General features: G+C 42.6%; 1 protein-coding gene across 5 annotated transcripts in view; it reads left to right on the top strand.

The window, feature by feature from the left end:
* EIF2A (eukaryotic translation initiation factor 2A) overlaps positions 1 to 22249 on the top strand; it is a 44679-nt gene extending 22430 nt beyond the window's left edge. For 2 of the 5 annotated variants that reach the window (XM_048862799.2, XM_048862800.2), the window contains exons 10-15: positions 1796 to 2367; positions 3975 to 4091; positions 5057 to 5185; positions 6283 to 6423; positions 10818 to 10993; positions 21890 to 22249. In XM_048862799.2, the coding sequence (XP_048718756.1) occupies positions 1796 to 2367; positions 3975 to 4091; positions 5057 to 5185; positions 6283 to 6423; positions 10818 to 10955 (1097 nt within the window). In that variant the 3' untranslated portion in view covers positions 10956 to 10993; positions 21890 to 22249. Of the gene's footprint in view, positions 1 to 1795; positions 2368 to 3974; positions 4092 to 5056; positions 5186 to 6282; positions 6424 to 8175; positions 10156 to 10817; positions 10994 to 21889 lie in introns of those variants that run through there. The other 3 variants (XM_048862802.2, XM_048862801.2, XM_048862803.2) reach the window with 3 other exon arrangements.
* The last annotated feature ends 2482 nt before the right edge of the window (positions 22250 to 24731 follow it).

Here is a 24731-nt window from a genome sequence, read left to right as displayed (position 1 = left end):
AGGGTGAATCAGGCTGGTAGGTTCCCTGCTTTCTTGTCTATTTCACTGGTGCAGTTAGGGCCTGTGCTTGTGTTTCTTAATACCCTCTTTGCCAACTGATATTTATATTTCAGATGCCTTAGTGTGCCCCCATATTTCAAATATTTTTTTTTAAATGAAGCTTTGTAGTTAATAATCCTAATGTAGGTATTCTTTGGAGGGAAAAATGAAGTATGACTTGCTTTGTTTATAAAATTGGTTACTGCAACAACTATTTCCAGTGTGCATGGAAAAAAAAATAGCTACAGGAATCAGTGATTGAAGCTCTTTAGATATACTGGGTCAACATTTTATTTTAAGAGTCATTACTTTAAGCACTAGAAACGCAGTTTACGTTGTACAAGTTTATAGGTAAAGATGTCTATATATACCACATGTGGCCAGTGATAACCATGTGATAGTTGTAAAAATCATGTAATGAATCACATTTTTCATTAATCACTGAGCACCTCACTTGCACTGTGGCCACTAATCCATCTCCCCATAACTTAGTCTATTGTTCCAAATGCCTGAGCAGCTTCAGACAGCCCCCATTTTTTAATAAATATGCAACAAAAATGTTTTCTGTTCTTCCCTCGTGATTATCAGGGTCCAGACACCCATAGGGGAGAAGAAGGGGTCTGAATCCCAAGAATAAACAATTAAATCAACTGATTGTATATAGCAGGGATCAGCAAAATTTGGCATGCGGCCCGTCAGGGAAATCCGTTGGCAGGCTGGGACAGTTTGTTTTCCTGCAGCGTCCTCAGGTTTAGCCGATCGCAGCTCCCACTGGCCACGGTTCGCTAGTTCAGGTCAATGGGGGCCCCGGGAAGCGGTGTGGGCCAACGGATCTGCTGGCCGCCGCTTCCCACAGCCCCCGTTGGCCTGGAACGGCGAACTGCAGCCAGTGGGAGCTGCGATCAGCCGAACCTGCGGATGCTGCAGGTAAACAAACCGGCCCAGCCTGTCAGTGGATTTTCCTGACGGGCCGCGTGCCAAAGGTTGTCAGTCCCTGGTATATAGTATTAGTGTATTGTAAAAGTATCGAGTAAGGTCTTTTATGAAAGCTGGTGAGACACTGGTGATTAATATCATTGTGAAATATATGTATTAACACTATATGAGGAATTAGGGATACTCACTGATATTGTGGTTTAAAGTGTGTCTCCTCTTGCTAAGGCAGAAGAGTAACGCAGTGGCTCAGTTTTGGGTGTCCTGAACAAGATGGCACGCCCACTTACTCCATTAAAAGAATGTCACTGGTGAGAGGTTCAGGTTGAGCAATACTCATTCCTAGTCTGGTGACAAATTAAAGTCCAGTATTTCACAACTATGTAGGCATAGAAACAGGAATTTTGTACAACTATGAAAGAGGATATTTGTAGGTTTCCAGTGGGCCACTGCTGCTAGTTTTGGAAGGTTCTGAGCTATCAATACTTGAATATTGAGACAAAAAGGATTTTTCCACACAAAAAACTATTCTTACTGTAGAAGTGGTGATGCTGACCAGTGAAGGAGAGGTAACTCACAATTGGGTGGGCGGGGGGGATGTTGGTTATGCTCAGTTTTATTTAGAGATTGCACCACATAAGACATTGGTTTGCAATATTAATTTCTACCAAAATCAAAAAAAGTTACCAAAAGTTAGTTTTTCTGGAATTGTGAATGACTGGACTTCAGGAAAGCTTTGTAATCGTGTTTTTGTTTTTTATCTAGACAAATGTAAATGATACGATTTCATAATCTTAATTTATATATGTTTGTTTTTCTTTAGCAAAAAATGGTCCCATTTATGATGTAGTATGGAATCCCAATTCCACAGAGTTTTGTGCTGTGTATGGTTTTATGCCTGCGAAGGCAACTGTTTTCAATCTGAAATGTGATCCTTTGTTTGATTTTGGAACTGGCCCTCGTAATGCTGCCTACTACAGCTCTCCTGGACATATCTTAGTACTAGCAGGATTTGGAAATCTCAGAGGACAGATGGAAGTATGGGATGTAAAAAACTACAAACTTATTTCCAAGCCACTGGCATCAGATTCTACATATTTTGCTTGGTGCCCTGATGGGGAACATTTTGTAACTGCTACGTGTGCTCCAAGGCTACGAGTTGGTAATGGGTACAAGATCTGGCATTATACTGGCTCTGTTCTACACCAATGTGAAGTCTCACCGAATGCAGAAATATGGCAAGTTTCCTGGCAGCCATTTTTAGATGGAACATTTCCAGCAAAAGCAGTAACTTACCAGGCAGTTCCAAGTGAACTGCCAAGTGCTGAGCTAAAGGTTGCCCAAGCTTATAGACCACCAGCTTTGAGAAACAAGCCTATAACCAGTTCCAAGCTGGTAAGTAAACTTCATCTCAATTATGTTGGCCCATCATTTCATTTGTACATGAAATTTGGTTGCAAAATACTTTATTAATTGGGAAAGTGGTTGGGAAATGATGACACCAATCTTGGGGGTGGGTGGGTTTGTTTTTGTTTTTTGTTTTTGTATTTTAAGAAATAAACATTTGCCTTTTAATAGGCTTGTTTCACTGACTGCCCCATCTGCTCCCTGTTTGCAGGAATATGTGCTAGGAATGCTGTAATTTTATGGGGCAAATCCTCTTCCCTGCACAAAACTGCCCCTTAGACCAGCAGCACAAAGAGTTGCAAATGCTGCCTCCTCTTGCTGCTGCTGAACAACAAAGAGAGCCTGGGTGGTGGGTAAACTGTCACTCCAGTTGTGGTGTGTTCAGCTGGTTTTCATGAACCAACATGCTAGAGTCAGACATAAAACAGATTTGGCCAGGCTTGAGCCAGCATTGAGGTAGTTGAGTGGTGGTTTGCCCTCCTTCAGTACACTTTGGGTATTTGTGACCCAATGATACTATTGGCAAGTCCACTGCAGCTTAGCTGTTTTCCTTATGTGGATCTACTCGTTTATTTAGCGTTGCTTTATTTTTTTTTTTCTGTTTTCAGAAGTAGATTTGTGTGTGAAGATACTAAGTATAGTTAAGGATTACAGCCTTGACCTGTTTTTTATTTTTATTTTATTTTAGAAGGCTTTGATTTTGAGGCTTCTATCTTCCAAGGAGGCTTGGAAGATAGAAGCCTCAGGCCACAGGCTATCAGCAGTTAGTTATTACTAGGGCCCGACTTCACAGGTGCTGCATAAGCAGAGTTAGCAAGAAAGATTCAATCTGTAACAGAATTCAGGGAACTACATTCTGCCAGCTTGTATGGAGGAAAAATCAGAGTTGTGGGTGGAAAACATTTAAACCCATTTGAGCATTTAATATGTCTGACCTGCTAAAACTAGTTTTTCAGAAAATAACAGAGTATATTCCTGGTTTGGTTTTGGGTTTTCTTAAGATGAACAGCAAGGGGGAAAAAAGCTTCCTATCTTTGCTTCTTTAAGATGTAAAAAGAAAATCAAGTTCTGTCTGTCCTGTTTTTGCTTGAAGGACTAAAGAAATGGTGGGGGAGCTTTCTTAGCCCTTACCTGGAGGGGCAGGACTGTAAAATTGTTAACAAAGTGCTTTGCTTCCAACTATCTGTCAGGCATTTGAGTTAAATAGGTGTAAACAAAAAGCAAAGTTTTTTAACAGTCTGACTAAAAATCACCTTCGCACTCAATTGTTCAGGTTTTATATTCCTAGTATTTGCTTTAGTACTTTTCCAGCCATCTATAGATGCCTCTAGGAGAGACAGGACAGACAAGTCCTAAAAGGCTAGTGTAAAAAACAAAGGAAAATCTTTTTAGGGGGTGACACTTTTTTCAGGGTGCCTTCAATCATCAAAAGAAGCAGAAAGGGCATAAACCCATTTTTTGTCCTTTGCAGGTCACCTTTTAAACTGTGGTACTTTAACACGTAGAAAAGTTTTTCTAGAGTTTTCATTCTTTTGTAGGATATTTTGAAGTATGGCACATGCATTTCAGAAATGTCAATCTTATGTGTCCCTTAGCATGAGGAGGAGCCACCTCAGAACATGAAACCACAACCAGGAAATAGTGATAAGCCATTATCAAAGATGGCACTTAAAAATCAAAGGAAGCACGAAGCAAAGAAAGCTGCTAAACAGGTACTGCTAGCGTCAGCCCTCTTAAGGATAACGTTACATTAGCTTTTGCAAATGTGTTGACTAGTCCTGCAGTAACAAACTTTGGATTGCACTAAAAGGAATATCTATTCATGGCCATGTGTGTGAAATTTCAGGGGACTGGATGGCACGTGTGATACACCTTTTAAGTCATTCACTTGAAATTGGCCCAGGTTGATAGTGACCGACAGTTGTTACCATCGGTTGGTTGTTCATTAGTCTGTGTGAAGTGAAATGAATTGGAAGCATCAGTTCTGTTCACATAAACATCACACGCTTCATCCTTCCAGTCCCTAAGATTCTGCTCAACTCTTTGCAGTCTCAGGTGAGAGGCAAAAGACTGAATGGTTTTGAAAACCGAAATATTGTCTCACCCTTTAAATGTGGTCTTCCTATAGGTCAGGGTGGAGGCATGATAGCAGGGCAGAGCAAATAAGCTTGTACTTTTGCAGCTACCTGTACTGTATCTGTTCTATGGCTAGATGGCAGATTTCAGCTTTTGATGTTAGCTCTATAACTTCCACAATTACTAAAACCCTTCTAAAGTGTATAATGCTTTTGCTTCATAAATTAGACCTGATTTTGGTTTTTCTGGTAGTGGGGAGGATGGACCACCAGCTCTTATAAGAAATGTTTGTGGATGTATATTTGTAGTTTCATTCCTACCAATTTCATTATACTAAGCATGTTTCTTGTCTGTCTCGGTGGGAAGAAAGAAGACACAGTATATCGGAACTCTAATATTATAGCTAACATTTTCTGATAGGATCTCGGTCTCAAATAATATAATATGTAACTGAAAACTGTTTACAAACAATAGAGAGCACCAGAGGACTAGTGAAAGGGAGAAATATTCAACAGCTTTTCTAGGTTTCCATGTTATAAAACAACAGAGCTGTTGTTTAAATGGTTTACAGGAACAGTAGATGAAGTTTATTAACTTACAGGAGGCCAAAACTGATGGGAACCAGGAATCAACACCATCTCCAGCATTACAGAATGTACCACACAGCACTCTGCCTTCTGTGACATCTGGAGACCCTGAGGTAGACAAAAAAATAAAGAATTTGAAAAAGGTGAGAAATTTTTCTAATGAAGAATAGTTTCCTCTTGGAGAAAGTCCTAAAGGGCTAGTCTGATTGTGGAGATGACTAATATCAGTGAGATGTAGGGTGTACATAGAGCATACACCACAGGCAACTGCTCTCCTCTGCTTTCTCATAGTGTAAAGTAGCACAACAGTAGCCACTTAAAAATGAGCCTGTCAGTATAGTGTCTAAGCATGTAAAGAAAATTGAGACTTGTCCAGAACAGCAGTAGTTTTTCCATTCTCTTCTCTTCCATTCTCAAGAACTGCTGGCTCTCTTCAAAAGGGCAGATGATATAGCTGGTCAATATTTGTGAAGGAACTAAGTGAGCTTCCTAACCTTGCTTTGCAAATCCTAGTCTCATTTAGGATCTGGGAAGGCTGCTCTGACTTGAGGTTGGGGGAAGAGAGGGTTGGTGTTGTTTATAGTGCAGGACTGCCAGGAAGGTATAAAGTTTACCTTTGACGGACATGTATCTCCTGTAGATCCTATCAACTCTGTGCAGAGAGGGAGTCACTGGAGGACAAAGGAAGTCAGTCTGTCTGTCTTCTCAGTCCCAAGCCCACAAAGGAACCCAAGTGTACTGCTTGTGTAGCTCTGTCAGCTTTGGAGTTCTTTGATTTAAATCCTTTCAAACAAGGGTAGAGTCACATTTGGCCAGGGCTAGAGAAGTTTTCCTATTTCTGCACTGCACAGCAGGCCATCTTTTCTTTGGTTCATAATACAGCCATGCTGAGAAAAGATGTATGGAGAAGGGGAATATTTACAGTGGAGGAGTTCTCTTTCTGAATCTTAGATATAGCTTCCCAGTACAAGAAATTATCCTCCTTTTAAATTGTTGTTGTTACTACTTTAGGGTCAGATTTTATGGTGTTTACATTTCAAATGCATAAAATAATCTTCCAAACTCCTCCGGTACTAGATAGATGTTTCTCTACTCGGGTCTATTCATGATGAAAATAAGATAGGTTGTTAGGTTATCTTGGTTTCTGTTGATGTGAAATTCTGGTTTAGGTATATAAATGAAAAGTCGATGTATTTCTATTGCTAAGTCTTCCCATCAGAGTATCTCCTTCTCTGTTAAGATGATCAACTGGAAACCCAGAAAACTGAACATTTCTGTTCCTCTCTTGGCTCTCCCATACTTCTGTTTTCCACAGAAACTGAAAGCAATTGAGCAGCTGAAGGATCAAGCAGCTACTGGAAAACAGCTAGAGAAAAACCAGGTATTACTAACTTGCATGTGTTTTTACTCAGGATCATACTACTTTTCAATGCACTTAAAGGCATGTCTTCATGTTCAGCGCCACAGCTGTACCATGCAGCGCGTCTAGTGAAGATGCTCCATGCCGACGGCATAATAAAACCACCTCCGTGAACAGCAGAAGCTATTTGAGTGGGAGAAGCTAATCCATAGTACATTTCAAATATAATTCTGGTGAAGTACCAAAAAGAGTGTGGCTCTCTGTCTCTCTCCCATGTCAAAATTAAATGAAGTGAAAGAACTTACCTAAAAAGAGGTAAAGTTTCTCTTCTCAAATTCATCTCTAAAGAGGCAGGGCCACTAGTGCTGAGGAACTACTAGGGAGCATAGCCAATAGAACACACAGAGGAGCAAAGGAATCGGGATGTCTTCGGTCACCATTGGCAGCTATAGGTCCCTCCCCATCACAGCACTCTTATTGCCTACCATTTGTTTTCTGCAGCCATCTATGCCATTACCCACACTCCAGGGGTTACACAGCACTTGATTAGGTTAATGCTTGATGAAGAACATTAACTTATGCTGCTTTTACTATCATAAGGTACACAAATTTTGGATGGCAGCATGCTGTCTTTGGCTACTTCTCAACTCTGTTGCTCCTTCAGCTGGCCAGACCCCTTTTTTCACACACATTCCCCCCTTTAGCAGATACAAGAAGCTGCTGGTGGAGGGTGGGGAAGTATACTCAGAATCTCTCCATGCATTTCCACCGTAGCATTACCCAACCCAATTACCTCTTGAACAGGCTTTTGTATCCTTTCTCCCCAAGTGGACTAGTATGGAGCATAGAAAGCTTTATGAATATAGAGGAGAGTCTTGTGGTCAAGTGATACTTGGGACAAACTGAGTTCTAGCTCTGGCCCAAACTTCCTGACCTTGAACAACTATCTTAACCTGTGGCTCTGTTTCCTCATCTGTAAAATGAAGATAATACCTCTAAGGAAGTTGTGAGGCTAAACATTGAATTTAAAAATCATGTCTATTTGAAACCCTTTCTGTGGTATAGTCGCAAGTAACAACAGACTCTGCTAAGATTACCATAGTAGAGAGATGAGGGAAAATATTTTTCTCAATTTTTTAAATTTGTTTGCATTTCATAGCTCTTAGTGAAATTGACTATGCTCCATCTCCATTATGTAGTTTGTCAATTTCCCCTGTTGCTTTATGGGTCTTTAAAATGGTGCTAAGGAGAGGAAAAACTGGGGGAAAAAAATGTGATTATAAAGCCACAAAAATTGGCAGACACACTCTGAGGCAAGTGTAGTTCTTAAACCTAGTTTTAACTCATTTTTGGGAATTCACTAGATTTCAGGTTGACAGTGACACTTTCACACTTGTAAAACACATTGAATGTATGTTTGATATAAGGAACTATAAGTGCAAAGAATTATTACTGTATTGTAAGGTGTGTGGACAACGTATGTAATGGACTGATCCAAAATAGCAATAATATGGAGTCTTCAATTTAAAAATTAGTATTTTTATACACTAGCAATTCGCATGCATAATTTGAACATTAAAACAGAATGTGGTACTATATCAGCCTCTGTGTATTTTGATTCTTTATAATGCCTGCTGCTGTTAAATTACTGCAATCTTATTTTTTGCTATTTGTTACATATTAGCAATGATGTACATTATTTATTGACTTAAACATTGCTGTTTTACTTCCTGTGTAATAAGCAAAATGTATGATCTTGTGTTATTTTTCTAGTTGGAGAAAATTCAGAAAGAGGCGGCTCTCCTAAAGGAGCTAGAAGATTTGGAACTAGGCTTGTAAAACAGTAGTGAAAAGGAATTGGATTGTTACACAAAATCAGTGCAAAATGGGGTGCATTTTAACCTGAACAGAACAAAGAATATCTTTCAACTGCAGATGGCTGAGGAAGGACAAGTTTACATATTTGCTGCACACCTACATTTGTTAACCTTTTAAAAAAAAAAAAATCCGTTCATGTGCAAAATTGTAATCAAACAATGTATATTCAGTCAGTCATTCCTGCTTCCATTCAAAACCAGAAACACATTCACTCAAAGTTCTAAAATGGTGTTGCTTAAAAATCAAAACAAGTATTTTTTTTGTTTTGTGTTTTTGGCTTTTTGGTTGATCTACCAATTTGATAGCTTTATTAAACTTAAGGTACATGTGACCCTTATGCAATAATAGGATTGCAATCAATAATAAAGAGCATTTAACATTAAAAAAATTGTTGGTTTTGTGTTACCAAGTCAGAACTTGTAAAATGTACCAACCATTTCCAAGTTACCGCAATACCATCAACTTGAAATCTACTAAATTTATAAAAATGAGTTTAAAATATTTTCACTTGCTATACCTGCTCCTGTCTTTCCCCATACCAATTTGTTGCAGTTTTGCAATCACATTTTCCTTTTTTTTTTTTTTTTTAAATCCTTTCCCCTTTTGCTGGGTTTTTGTATGTGACCCATACAAACAAAAAGGAAAACAGATTATACGAGGAAACCACCAAAACTGACTCTACACCAGGTGCTATCAAATGCACAAAGTAAACAGAGAGAGAGAAAATTCAATGATCTCTCCGTTTATAGTAATATTAGGCCTAATTGTGCAATCTGATTCATATGGGTGACCCTTAAACCAATGTAGAGTCTCAGTGAAGTCAATGGAGCTCTGCATAGAGGTGGGAGATTGCCCATATGGATGAGACTAAAAGATCAGAGCCATGGATGTTACTTGAATAGTAGGATTTTTTTTTTAAATCGGATATAAAGTATATTTTTTTAATTGATGATATCCCATTAAATTATCACGGAAACACACTTGCAAACCTTCTAATTGATCATTGTTGTTTAGATGGTATAACATTTTCCATTCTTTAAAAAGTAATCTTTCCTTACATTTTGTTTCTATTACACAATTCACAATCACACTTTATTAATTTACATTGTGTAAATGTTTTCTCTTTGTTTTGTTACAAAACAGTCAACAGTTTTATACTGAAACAGTTTTGAAGAAAATAAGGATTTAAAGATTTTTAAATTTTTATGTTAGAAGAATAAATGCAAAATTAAATTCTTTGATTTATCTGGTGTCTCCCTCAGTTAATCTGATTTAAAAATATATTTGTTTGTAATTTTTTTAAACATACATTTAGACATATAATTGCTTTGTAATGTTTAGTGTCAGTACATTACCACATTTGTTAAAGGAAAAACACATGAGATTGTTACCAAAAATGGAAAAGAAACGGTTTATTTTAAACTGAATTCAGCTTATTTGATTTTGTGTCTTGATTGAAAACAAATTATCTTGACTTTTCAGAATAGTGTAAAAATGAGCCATTATGGTTCAATAGAAATTCTTGTGCAAAAATCTATTACTCATTTTAGAGCAGTGGTTTTCAACCTGTGGTCTGTGGATCTGCGGAAGTCCACAGATTATGTCTAAGATATCCAAATGGGTCTGCACCTCCATTCAAAATTTGTTAGGTGTCTGCAAATGAAAAAAGGTTGAAAACCACTGTTTTAGAGGACTTCACAGTTCCTCAATGCAGCAACAATCAATGGAAATGTAATGGTTGCCCTCTAGTGGAAGAATCACATTACTGTTTAGACAAATATGGAACTTTCACTCTTGTGGCAGTGCTGAACATAAGAATTTGGAATCAAAGTGAATCATAATCATTGGAGATTAAAAAGACCTATTTAGACCATCCATTCCATCTCCTTTCCAATGTCTGATTGTTTTCTACAGTACATTTCCTGGTTTGACCAATTTGGTTATAAATGTCTGAAGTGATAGGGCTTCTACCATGTTCTCTGACAGTTCCACATCCTAATAAGTCTGTCAAGAAGTATTTCCTGTTATGTGGCTTAAATTTCTCCTTTTTAAAATTACACCTCTATTTGCTGTGCTGCATAGTTCCTCTCTCTCTCTTTGTGGTTAACACCCTTTAAAAAACAAAAATGGTTTATGTATCACACAGAGTTATTTCCTAACCAAGCTGCCCATATTTAGCTCTGTCAATCTTTTCTACTAAGTCAAAACTTCTAGCTTCTTCATCCCAAATGCATAAAACAACTCTTAACGAAAAACAAATCTTAATACACATGAAAATCTTTGTTACAGTTAAGGGGGCTAAGAGCAATTCAAAAGGAGAGATTATTATGAACACTAAAAATGAAGGAAATACCGGTAGTTGGTGTGTGCATGCCTTAACTAGGTATTAAAGAAACCGTTCATTTGCAAGCTAGTCAGTCCCCCCCCCCCCCCCCCCCAAAAAAAAAAAAAAAAGTTACCAGTACTGTTGGATATTATGTTTTCTCTGCCAATTTTTTTGTGGTTCTATTGAACTTTTTTCCTATTTTTTTTATAAGGTTTTCTCTTCCCTGTTGCTGTGTGAAATACCCACACAAGCAACCAGAAAAACTGGCCATGCACAAAGTGCTGTCAAATCCAGAAAACAGACTGGAAAAATAGAAGAATTGCTTATCTTTAAGTTACAGTATCCTTAAGTGCTACTTCTAATGGTAATACATTTAAAATAAACAAGGTAAGCATGTGATTTTTAACCCTTTAAGGCTGCTGCCAGAATTAAGTAACCTGACATGATTCCCATTATTTTAGTGTTTAGAGGTTTTCAGTGATGTCTGGTTTTGAATTTTGTCTAGCAATCTGAACTATCAATTGTCTTTTTGTGGGGAAAAATATCATTATGGCTGGCTGGCTGGGCTATTGAATTTAGATTAGTCGTCCTTTCTGAAGATTGCCTAACACAGATGTCCTAAGAAAAAGTGTAGTTATGGAGATGGTCCTTTCCTAGTGTAGCTGCTACAGCCCTTGAGCCCTTGGAAACTGAGAGCTGTAGTCAGAGAGCACATGAAACTAGGAGCAAGCATCTGACCTGCAGGAACCCAAATACCAGGCTTCCTGTGTCTTTTGTTGGAATAACAGAGATGAGCGACCCAGTGCTCAGGAAGTGCTGCTAACTCTCATTTTATTGCCAGTCTTGTGATATTTGGTGTTTTACTTAAAGCTCCTAGGAACAAGTGATTATGCAAGACTGTCAGCTTTTATTTAAAAAAAAAAAGTTTCTATCCCTCATGATAGCAGAGAAAACTTGAAAAAACTGACTCAAGTGTACCTTAAAGGGTCAAAACTTGGGCTGTTAATTAATCGCAGTTAACTCACATGATTAACTCAAAAAAATTAATCATGATTAATTGCACTTGTAACAATAGAATACCAAATGAAATTTATTAAATATTTTTGGATGTTTTTCCACATTTTCAGTATTGATTTCAATTACAACACAGAATACAAAGTGCAGTGCTCACTTTATTTTTGATTACAAATATATGCACTGTAAAAATGATAGACAAAAGAAATACTAATTTCTAATTTTCAATTCATGTCACAAGTACTGAAGTGCAATCTCTTTATCATGAAAGTGTAACAAATGCAGATTTTTTTTTTTTGGTTGCGTAACTGCACTCAAAAACAAAACGGTGTAAAACTTTAGAGCCTACCAGTCCATGGTAGCCTACCAGTCCATGCAATTCTCCTACTTATTCTGCCTATCGCTAAGACAAACAAGTTTGTTTACATTAATGGGAGATGCTGCTTCCTGCTTCTTATTTACAATGTCACCTGAAAGTGAGAACAGGCGTTGCAAGGTATTTACATGCCAGATATACTAAACCTTCCTGGGTAACGCATTCCAGTGTTTCACCACCCTCCTAGTGAAAAAGTTTTTCCTAATATCCAATCTAAACCTCCCCCACTGTAATTTGAGACTATTACTCCTCGTTCTATCATCTGCTACCACTGAGAACAGTCTAGAGCCATCCTCTTTGGACACAGTACTCCAGATGAGGCCTCACCAATGTTGAATAGAGGGGAGCAATCACGTCCCTCGATCTGCTGGCAGTGCCCCTACTTATACGTCCCAAAATGCCATTGGCCTTCTTGGCAACAAGGGCACACTGTTGACTCATATCCAGCTTCTCATCCACTGTAACCCCTAGGTCCTTTTCTGCAGAACTGCTGCCGAGCCATTCAGTCCCTAGTCTGTAGCGGTTCATGGGATTCTTCTGTCCTAAGTGCAGGACTCTGCACTTGTCCTTGTTGAACCTAATCAGATTGCTTTTGGCCCAGTCCTCTACTTTGTCTAGGTCCCTCTGTATCCTATCCCTACCCTCCAGCGTATCTACCTCTCCTCCCAATTTAGTGTTCCCTGCTTGCTGGTTTCAGAAACCCATCTCCAGCCTCAGCCTGAATGTCTACACCACTAATTTTAGCCCTGCAGTCTGAGTCAATTGACCCAGACTCTGAGACTTGGTACCATAGGTTTTTCTTTGCAGAGTAGACATACCCTTACAGACCTGGAGTATATGCAGCCCATCACTAAGGTTAATCTCTGCATTGGAAGAGCCCTCAGGCCTGTGGTGGTATCACAATTATTTTTCTAAGGCTATAGTCATTTGGAGAGTTCATTGTCAAGTTCACATTTAGGGAATGCATTCCCCACTTCACTGGTTAAAACGTCATAAGGAGGCAAGAAACATGTTGGATTTAGTACAGGGAACACTGGAAATCCTAAGTGGGGATGAAGCATTTCAAATGCGGAAAGATGAGTTGAAATGATTCAGGGGAAAAAAAGCAATAATTAGCAGAATGTGCTGAAGGCCCCAAATAACAAGGGGAAGAGGGACCCCTATGATTGGCAGAAGCACTAACTGTGCCCTCAAGTGGGGATGTGAACTGTGGAGCTGATACTCGGGGCAGGAGGTGCAATACCACTGGACTTCTTCATGTACTCATGGCCAGAAGAATCTTTATAGGATCCATGCTAGGTGTCCTCCAAAAAGGTGACTGTGGGCAAGGCTAAACACTGCCCTCTGATGCTTTTGTGGCACCAGGAGCTGTTGTACTTCCTGTCCCTGCATCACCCGGTCCAGGAGATCCGTCTTGATCATGAAGTAGGGTCCTGGTGCCTGGGCTTTTCTGTCTATGGATACCCCATCTATTTCAGCCACCTCCTTCCTGATGTTATAATATCTCAGGTCTTCTGCCTGAAATTCTCCCTCCTGGGACTAGCCTGTCCAAGTTCCAGGGGGCCTGTCTCTGCCCTCTCTGCCAGTTCGGTGGCATTGTGATTGGGACCAGCCTCGGGTCCTTCTTGCGCCGTGACAGCCTCTGTATCCGCCGCCCATGTCTGCCTGCCTATGAGGGCAGCCTTCTGGCCCTGGGTCAGGATCCAGGTTTCCAAGGCCTTAGCTGGCCCTCCTTTCCCGCTTGGTCTTCCTGACCCTCCCAGGAATGGGGAACAGATCCTGAGATATTTCAGAGAAAGTTGGGAGGGGGGTGGCATTCTGCTGTGGACAACTCATTAACTTTGGGATCCTCCCTTTCTTCCCATCCCTCTGGTGGGAGCAAGCTTCCAAATCCCGGGAAATTCCTCCATGTGAGTATGAGGTATGGGAATTTAGGGACCACTCCTGCTGTTACCCCAGTAAAGTTCCCCTGTATCTCAATCTTCACCAGGATGGTGGGGTAATAATTGACCACCCCATGGATGCATGTTACCCCCAGTATGTTTGGGCTGCATTAGCTGGCTATGGCTACTTTTCACTAGCTTCCCCGAGATGAGTGTGATAGAATTCCCGGAGTCCACAAGTGCCATGGTCTCTACCCCATTCAGTCTCACTGGCCTTGTGTGTTTATGTGGAGTCACTGCCTCTTTGCCCAGGTTGCTCCATCCCTTCGTGGCTCCTGGCTGGTCCTTGGCTCCTCTCGACTTTCACCTAGACTTCTCTGGCTCAATCATCCGAACACCCAGGATAGGGGCTGGTCGTTTGATTCAGATGTTGTGGTTGGGATAGTTCCTTGGTCATTATTCATCTTTCCACCAGCACGACCACCTCCATCGTCATAGAAGGAGGGGTCATTCTGGCAAACCGATGCGCAAAGCTCTGGTGGCAGTTCCCTCATGTACTGGTCTGTAGCCAAAATATCCTCTGGTCTATGGGCCTTAGATCACAGCCACTTCCATGCGAGGTTAGTAAGGTTAAATAGTTGGGACCACAGAGGCTTTGTTCTGTTGGTATCTCCACATGTGATACCTCTGGGGCTGCACTGCTGCAGTCACCCCTGATCGGGCCAGGATCTCCACTTTCAACTGGGGATAATCGGTTGCGGCTTCTGCAGACATGTCATGGTAAGCTTTCTGAGCCTCCCCACATAAAAAGGGGGTGAGGATGCTGGATCACTGGTCCTGGGGCCAGGCCTCGGACAACATGATCCTTTCAAATGTAAGGAGCTATGCCTCGACATTGTCTTCTGCAGCATCTTTGGTAGATAACCAGTAGCCCTCAGTGCTTGTGTCCCGTCAGGCCCATGGGCTAGGGGTGGTCAGAGCTTTTGGCTGGTCCATCACCTCTCACAGCAGGGCTAGGTCCTGGGTCGCCTGACTCATAAGTAATTGGTTGGTCTTGTGCTGCACTGCATTGATTCCTGCTGGGCTGTCACTTGGGCCCAGGTGGCCTCCTGCTGGGCCACCGTGGCCTGTTCTAGTGCCCTCACCACATCGTCAGTTGTGTTGAGGACAATTAAAATTCCCTCCCCCCCTTTTTCTTTAGCTTAGTCCACTGCGCTGTCACAATCCCATCTCTCACACCAGTTGTGACAGAGCTCCTTCTCCACCTCGGTAGTTTCTGCACTTCCTCTTAGCAGCGAGCCAGGGTATTCCTCTCTCCCTCAGAATTTCCCCACGTCCCTGGGCTTACTGTCCACACCTTGCCTGAGCAGGGTTCCTCCCAGCCTCCTTGATGGGAAGGGGGAGGGGAGACCCTTAGTCTCTGTTAGCCCCTATGGGCATGGTGACAACAGGCCAGACATCCATTCAGTCTCTCACCTCTGGTGGGGTTTCTTCCCTCAGACCTTGGGACCCAGAAGGGCTGTTCACCCTGCTGGGCAGGGTTTCCCTTGCCCTTCGCCTCTGTACCTGTGGGGTTTCCCTTGCCCTTCGCCTCTGTACCTGTGGGGTTTCCCTCCTGGTGCTTGTCAGCATCTGCACTGCCCAGCTCTTCAGTAGCGCACCTTCCTCCCACAGCTCTTATCATGCCCTTATCTGGTTGGAAGGGAGGCTCTTAACAGGTTCTGGCAGGCCCCTTGATTGGCCCCAAGTGTCCTAATTAACCTGGAGTAACCCCTGTTCACTTACCAGGGTAAAAGGGACCTGCTTATCCTGGGGCTAATATACCTACTTTCTACCACTCTCCTGTAGCCATCTGGCCTGACCCCATCACACACACACACTCACTCTCTCTCTCTCGCTCTATATTATATATGTGTAGACAAAGCTCTGTCCTTGCCTCCGTAGGTCCCGCATTTCTTGGCGGATTTCGGTAGCCTCAGAGGCTCACTGTGATCCTCCACGTAACCCTTCTCTCTCTAGAGACGAGGGTCACAGTCTACTGAGCCATTTTCATCATGAGCCAGTGAGGGAGGTGAGGAGAAGTTATCCTTCCTTGCACAGTCTCTGTTGTCTCCCAGTCTCAGTGATTAATCAGGGGGCAAAGCAGGGGGGAGCCCGGGCCTACCCTTTACTCCGGGCTCCAGCCCAGGGACCCTAATAGCATCAGCTATGGTAGCTGACCTTTTAGAAATATAACGTGTACAATTCCCTGGGCTCCTTCCCCCACAGCAGCCCTCACTTTCTCAAGCTCCACTTCACCCTTATCTCAGGGCCTCCTTCCTTGTGCCTGATATGGTGTGTACTATTCAGTTTCTCCAACAGCGCAACTTCCTCCCACAGCTCCTGACATGCACACCCACCTGACTAACTGGGAGGCTTTTAACTAGTTTCAGCCCGCCCTTGACGGGATTCAGGTGTCCCAATCAACCTAGCATTCTCCCTGCCTTCTGGAAAGTTCTTAATTGGCCCCGGTGTCTTAATTGACCTGGAGCAGCTGCCATTTCACTTATCCTGGTACCAGGGATTTGTTTAGCCTGGAGCTAATATATCTATCTCCCACTACTTTTCTATAGCCATCTGGCCTTGCCCCGTCACTAATATATATAGATCAGAACACACATTAACAGAAGGGTCAATTCTTCAATTTCTTATTTATGTGAAGCCAATGTGAAGCTTACATGACTAAATACCACTCACATGAATAAAGGATTACAGTATAGGGGCCTTAGAAAGATCACCAAAAGGCATTGTTTCTTTCTTACTCTGGCATTAGTTTATGCTAGATAAAGGAAATCAGAAAAATCTCTCTGCCTGATTGTTTGGGGGAAAGTAGCTCTTACAGAAGAAAATGTGATCCAAACTAGGTAGGATAACAGAGTTTGAATTACAGATTGTACAACTTTACATTGTTTATGGAAAAAATAAAATCTGACTCACTCATCTCAGTTTGTATTGTGCTGGGACCACACATAGCCTTTAGTTTCTGGGTCACTGTATTAATTCAGAATAACCTAAGACTGCTGAGCAGAATATTTCTTGTTGGGTCAACTACACAGTTTGTACAAATGAATGTAATTAGCTGTCTCTGAATTAAACAGTTTTCAGATTAATTGCTGCCTCAGTTTATGTTTAGTGCTCTGGATACATGGAATAAAAGGGCCTCTGAAATGAAATAAATATACATACCTCTTTTGTTTTCTTACGCGTCATAGATTTTTACTACTCCAAGGCAGTGATTCTTTGGTTTGCACTAAAGTCAGTTTTCCCTCCTACACCTTTCATGTTAGGCTCCGCATCCCATTCTGCTTCTGTCATAGATGGATAGTTATACCTAAGTACCCATAACACATTGGCAGGTACATTAAAATATCATAGAGGATAGATTAGATTGCAAATACTGCACTCACCCTGAGAGTGACAAGCTCCTTTGCAGTTGCAATGCAACTTCATAACCAGCCATGTGATAGTACCGGAGAAAGTTTAATATGTGTTAACTAGTAAGTTTGAAGCAGCATTACTTGGGATTTGAAAATAGTTGTGAGGATGGATTCTTTAAAAAGGAGTCTATCTGGCTGATAGATTGGTAGTGTCATATACGTGATCTCCGCTCCTTCCACACAGTGAAATGAGGCTCTCAACATTAACCCTTTATTATCAGCTGATACCCATCCACCTCCCTTCCCTTCAAATGTGCGTTGACATAACTGAAATATAGCCTTAACTATAAAGGCACTACTGTTGCCTTTGTAATATATATAATGTATATTAGAAATGAAATAACTTCAGCACCTAAATGCTGTTATTTGCATAGAATCATAGAAATAGAGGGCTCGAAAAACCTCAAGAGGTCATCTAGTTCAGTCCCTGGCACTGAGGCAGGACCAAAGCATACCTATATCACCCTGACAGGTGTTTGTGTAACCTGTTCTTAAAAACCTCCAATAATGCAGATTCCACAACCTTCCTTGGAAGCCTATTTAACTACTCTTATAGTTAGAAAGTTTTTCCTAAATCTCTGTTGCTGCTGATTAAGTACATTACTACTTGTCCTACCTTCAGGGGACATGGAAACCATCTGAGCACCATCCTCTTTAAAACAGCCCTTAACAGCCATATTTGAAGACTGTTATCAGCTCCCCCCCTTCAGTGTTCTTTTCTCCACACTAAATATGCCCATTTTTTAAAATCTTTCCCCATAGGCCACGTTTTTAAGCCTTTTCTCACTTTTGTTGCTCTCCTCTGGTCTCTCTCCAATTTGTCCACTTGTTTCCTAAAGTGTGGTGCCCAGCACGCACTACTCCAGCTGAGACCTCACTGGTGCTGAGTAGCATTGTACAAATTACCTCCCATGTCTTAAATGACACTCCTGTTAGTATGGTTCAAAATACTAGCCTTTTTCGCAACTGCATCATATTGTTGACTCATATTCAATTTGTGATCCTCTAGAACCCCTTTTCAGAAGAATATCAATGTAGCCAGTAATTCCCCATTGTATAGTTGTGAATTTGATTGTTCCTTCCTAAGTGTAGGACTTTAAACTTGTCTATATTGAATTTCATCTTGTAATTTCAGACCACTTCTCCAATTTATCAAGGTCATTTTGAATGCTGATCCTGTACTCCAAAGTGCCAGCAACCTCTCCTAGCTTGGTCATCTACAAATGTTATAAGCATACTCTCCACGCCTGTATTTAAGTCATTAATGAAAATATTGAATAGTACCTGACCCACTTGATATGTCCTTTCAGTTTGAAAGAGAATCATTGATAACTTCTCTGTGTAGTTTTTCAGCCAGTTGTGCACGTATCTTATAGTAATTTAATCTAGACCATATTTCCCTAGTTTGCTTATGAGAATGTCATGTGGGACTGTGTCAGAAGGCTTAGTAAAATCAGGATCTATCACGTCTACCTCTGTCAAGGTTCCTTCCCCACTCTGAACGCTAGGGTACAGATGTGGGGACCTGCATGAAAACCTCCTAAGCTTATCTTTACCAGCTCAGGTCAAAACTTCCCCAAGGTACAAAATATTCCACCCTTTGTCCTTGGATTGGCCGCTACCACCACCAAACAAATACTGGTTACTGGGGAAGAGCTGTTTGGAAACGTCTTTCCCCCCAAATACTTCCCAAAACCTTGCACCCCACTTCCTGGACAAGGTTTGGTAAAAAGCCTCACCAATTTGCATAGGTGGCCACAGACCCAAACCCTGGGATCTGAGAACAATGAAAAAAGCATTCAGTTTTCTTACAAGAAGACTTTTAATAGAAATAGGAGTAAATAGAAGTAAAGAAATCCCCTCTGTAAAATCAGGATGGTAGATACCTTACAGGGTAATTAGATTCAAAACACAGAGAATCCCTCTAGGCAAAACCTTAAGTTACAAAAAAGATACACAGAAATAGTTATTCTATTCAGCACAATTCTTTTCTCAGCCATTTAAAGAAATCATAATCTAACACATACCTAGCTAGATTACTTACTAAAAGTTCTAAGACTCCATTCCTGGTCTATCCCCGGCAAAAGCAGCATATAGACAGACAGAGACCCTTTGTTTCTCTCCCTCCTCCCAGCTTTTGAAAGTATCTTGTCTCCTCATTGGTCATTTTGGTCAGGTGCCAGCGAGGTTACCTTTAGCTTCTTAACCCTTTACAGGTGAGAGGAGTTTTCCTCTGGCCAGGAGGGATTTTAAAGGGGTTTACCCTTCCCTTTATATTTATGACAACCTCTTACCCCCATCCACTAGGCCAGTAACCTCTTCAAAAAAGGAAATTAGGTTGGTTTGACATGATTTGTTCTTGACAAATCCATATTGGCTATTGCTTATAAACCTATTATTCTCTAGGTACTTACAAATTGATTTGTTTAATAATTTGTTCCAGATATCAAAGTTAGGCTGACTGGGCTATAATTTCTTAGGTCTTCTTTGTTCCCCTTCTCATCATACTTGTCATATACTGATGAACCTCAAATATGCCTAAATTATTTTAACTGCCAGTGGTTAGAGCAAGGGCCTGTGAGACCAGACTTCTAGGTTCTGCAATGAGTAAAGTAATTTCTGAAAGGTATATAAATCTGTTTGTAAAGTTGATAGAGCACTTTGGGATCTCTGGAGGAAAGGCACTAAATAAGACCCCAATCCTGTGGAGACTTATGCACATGCTTAACTTTATGCACATGAGTATTCCTAAGAAGAGATTGAGTTCAATATGACTATTCACATACATAAGTCTTTACATGATAAGGTGCTAAGTGCTGTTTAACATCAGAGATGTAAATATGAATTCAATATCTCAGCCTTAACTTTGCCTTTTCTGTTTTTTATGGGGTGGGAATATATGGATTTATTTATGCACCATGAAATCCAAATAGGAGCCAAATCCTGCCACTGGAGCAATGTGGATTGCCCCCCAGTCTGTATGGAGTTCCTGTTCCCATGCAGAGTCCTATTGAAATCATTGCAGCTGTGCAAGTATTCAAAGATCTGCCTGTGTGCATGCAGTTGCAGTAACTGGCCCTAAATCTGTAGAAGTGGATGGGAAGTAGGGATGGGTAGCAAACCGTTTTGAAGGGGATGTAGTAACAGAGCCTTCTGTCACCTTTCATCTTATTAGCCAAATAGACGATAGCCAATTCCTATTCTATTTTTCGTGAGTGCATTATGCTCATGTTCCAGTCACTCCCCACACACATGGTTTATTGAAAGTAATGTAATCTGCTGATGGGGGCAAAACTGACAGATTCCAGGCTTGGCAAAGTTAAATTGTGCTTGTGTTTGACAATAAAAAATAACTAGGGCTTGCGCACAGCAGAAAATGTTTGTGGTCTTCTGAGCTGCACGAAGCCTACCAGGCAATGACGGGTGGCTCCACAGCAGGCCAGTCTCTTCAGGGAAAAGACTGATCTGCTATAGAAGCCCAAAAGGAAAACCTTGAGTGTAAGGTAGGGAGGTTCCATGGTGTGAGGTACTGAAACGTGTGAGAGAGCTCCCTCTGGTGATGTTTCTGTATATATTCCCACAGAATGCCCCCCTCCCCGCTTAATTTTGAGCTACAGTTGCTAGACTTCATATCCAAACAACCCAAACAATAATCAAAAGCAAATCAACAATCAGCACCCCCATCCTTCCACTCATTAGTTCCTCTTTTCAACCTAAAACTATCTCCTTCTCAATACTAGGGTTGCCAACTTTCTAATTGCACAAAACTGAACACCCTTTCCCTGCCCCTTTCATGAGGCCCCGCCCCCTGCTCACTCCATCCCCCCCTTACTCCATCGCTCGTTCTTCCCCACCCTCACTCATTTTCATTGGGCTGGTTCAGGGCACTGGGGCACGGGAGGGGGTGCAGGCTCTGGCTGGGGATGTGGGCTCTGGGGTGGGGCTGGGGATGAGGGGTTTAGGGTGCAGGAGAGGGCTCCAGGCTGGGACAGGGGGTCAGGGTGCAGAGGGATATAGGCTCTGGGCTGGGAGTGCAAGATCCAGGTGGGCAAGAAATGAGGGGTTCAGGGTGTGGGGGACGGCTCTGGGCTGGGGCAGAGGGTTGGAGGGTGGGGGGTTGAGGGCTCCTGCTGGCGGTGCTGTAGGGGGTTTTTCCTGTCATATTAGCCCCTATGTGCCATCTTGGATTTCCTGTAACAACAACCTGGAATCTGTGTTTGGTACCCTTCTTCCCCCTCCCCCTGTTGAGTTTGGCACACTTTTCCCTCAGAGGTGGGAAATTGGCAGGTCCCTGACTGGTAATCTGCCCAGCAACTGGGCAGTGTATAGGTCTAGGTTGTCAGGAAGCCAGGGCTGCCCATCTTGGAGGTAGCATATGCTGCTGTTCTAGGAAATAGCTAATGCTGCTGTCTGCATCATAGGTAGGCCATAGCACCACACTAGGATTGTTGGGAGGGTAGCTTACCTTGCACGCGAGGATGGCTGCCATCCGCTGTCCTGATTCTTCAGCTCACATCCACCTCCAATGACGCAGGGAGGAAGATCTATAAAGGAGGAAGACAGAGTGATCATCTACCTGTCTGAGTTCCTGCTACCAGTACCTGACCGTGTCACCTGGATCCAGAGGTCAGCCAGTCGTGACAGTGGAGCTGCTCCTCAAGCTGCAAGAGATGGTAAAGAAGCAACATATTGTTCTTTACTGGACCTGATCTGGGTTTATTCTTGGGACAGGGCTGCAAGCCCTCTACCTTGTCGTAGATAAAGCCTGTCATATTTGATCCCTTTTTCTGTTGCAGCCAGGGGTCCTTAGTGTTTTACCTATGTTTTTTACCTTGTTTATCTTACTTGTTTAACTGTTGCCTGTTAATAAATCTGTCCCTTTTTTTGCACCTTATCCCTTGTAAGTTTTCTTTGGGGGTAAAGACAAACCAGTTGAGAGATGTGGGGTAGGGAGATGAACCTCAGACTGGTTCCCCTGGCCAAGATATAAAATCCAGTCAACAGTGTGGGCTCTGGGGTGTGGCTGGGGATGAGGGGTTTGGGGTGCAGGAGGGGACTCAGGGCTGGGGCAGGGGGTTGGGATGTGGTGGAGTGTGGGCTCCGGGAAGGAGTTTGGGTGTGGGAGGGGACTCCAGGTTGCGGTAGGGGTTGGCATGAAGGAGTGGGTTCGGGGTGCAGGGTCCCAGCGGCAGCTACTGTGGCTCCCAGGAAGCAGCCGCCAGGTCCCTGTGGCCCCTAGGTGCATGGATGGCCAGGGAGGCTCCACATGCTGCCCTCGCACCCGCAGGTGCTGTCCCCACAGCTCCCATTGGTTGCAATTCCCAGCCAATGGGAGCTGCGGAGCCAGCACTCAGGGTGGGGGCAGCGGGCAGAGCCTCCCTGGCCACCCATGTGCCTAGGGGCTTCAGGGACCTGGCAGCCGCTTGCAGGAGTCATGTGGAGCCGGGGCAGGCAGGGAGCCTGCCTTAGCCCCAGGCCCCCACTGCACTGCTTACCAGACTTTTAATGGCCCGGTCAGAGGTGCTGACTGGAGCCGCGAGGGTCCCTTTTCGACCGGGTGTTCCAGTCAAAAACCATATGCCTGGCAACCCTACTTAATACCGGAATATCTCTAGCATTATCCTGAACAACCAACAGGTTCCCTTGAAATATCTGAATAGATGATTTGTGCCTTCAGCAATTATTTTAGTGCTGCTATTTAATTTTTTTCGTAGAAATTATGGAAATGAAATCTGCATATATGTTAATCTGACTTTGAGTGGCATAACTCCACCTGAGAGAGGCTTATTTTGTTAAAACCCCCATCCTCCATATTGTGTATTTTTTTCCTCTAACAAACCCAAGTCCTGATACAGAAAAGCAGCCAGGAGATTAGGAGAAGGTAAGCAACTTAAACTTCTTCCTTAAAAATTAGATGGGAAAAAGGTGAGGGATTTGGTAGCTGCTGGACCAAAGGATTACTTGTCTTCTGCTTAGCCTGACTACTTTCAGGTGAGTATGAAGATTGTGTTGATTGTGACAAAATGGGAATTTTCTGTAATATATAATGCTGTGTGTGCTTTGGTTTCCCTCTGTAATTTGTAAAAGATACCGTAGCCTAGGAAAGCAGCAGGCACTGCAAGTCAGTGCATCATATGTAGCAAACACAGATGCCTACTAGCACTGGAACCACAGCACTTCACTCCCATGCAGGGCACCAAACATTACTGGTGGCTTTCAGCATCGAATTGCTCCCTCAAGGCATCCCTAATCCTTACAGCCCCACGCTCGGCCCCTCTAATAGCCCTGCTCTCTGGCTGTTCAAATTCAGCTTCCAGGTGTTGAACCTCCGTGGTCCATGCCTGAGTGAAGCCTTAACCTCTCCTGTGACAAATGTTATGGAGGGTACAGCATCTGGCTATAACCGTGAGGATGTTGTCATCGGCCAGGTCCAGCTTCCCATACAGACAGTGCCAGCGGCCCTTTAAACAGCCAAAAGCACACTCAACAGTCATTTTGCACCGACTTGGCCTGTTGTTGAACCGCTCCTTGCTGCTGTCAAGGCTCCCTGTGTAGGGTTTCATGAGCCACAGCATTAAAGGGTAAGCGGGGTCTCCAAGGATCACAATGGGCACTTTGACTTCCCCTACAGTGATCTTCTGGTCTGGAAAGAAAGTCCTGGCTTGCAGCTTCCTGAACAGGCCTGTGTTCCGAAAGATTTATGTACTCGGAGGCTAGGTGGTCAGGTGCCAGAATTGGAATATGCGTCCCATCTATCGCCCCTCTGCAGTTAGGGAAACCCATTTGTGCAAAGCCAGCCACAATCTCATGCACATTGCCCAGAATCACAGTTCTTCTGAGCAGGATGAAATTAATAGCCCTGCAAACTTGCATCAACCTGATTCCAACGGTCTATTTTCCCACTCCAAATTGGTTAGCAACCGATCCGTAGCTGTCTGGAGTTTCCAGCTTCTAGATTGCAATAGCCTCTTCTCCACCGCAAGGCAGCTCTCAATGTCATGTCCTTGCGCCTCAGGGTGGGGGCGAGCTCAGCACACAGTCCCATGAAAGTGGCTTTTCTCATCCAAAAGTTCTGCAGCCACTGCTCATCATTCCAAACTTGCATGACGATGTGATCCCACCACTCAATGCTTGTTTCCTGAGCCCAAAAGCAGCGTTCCACTGTAGTGAGCATGTCCGTGAATGCCACAAGCAATCTTGTGTCATATGCATTATGCGAGTCGACATCATTGTCAGATTCCTCACTGTCACTTTGTAGCTTAAGGAGTAACTCGACTGCAATTCGTGACATGCTGGCGAGACCTATCAGCGTATTCCTCACAAGTTCAGGATCCATTCCCGCAGACCAAAAGGGAAGACAGAGCGTGCAGTATAAA

The sequence above is a fragment of the Caretta caretta genome, chromosome 9 (genome assembly GCF_965140235.1).
Source record: "Caretta caretta isolate rCarCar2 chromosome 9, rCarCar1.hap1, whole genome shotgun sequence".
Taxonomy (NCBI): Eukaryota; Metazoa; Chordata; order Testudines; family Cheloniidae; genus Caretta; species Caretta caretta.
This window is presented reverse-complemented; position numbering and strand designations above follow the sequence as displayed.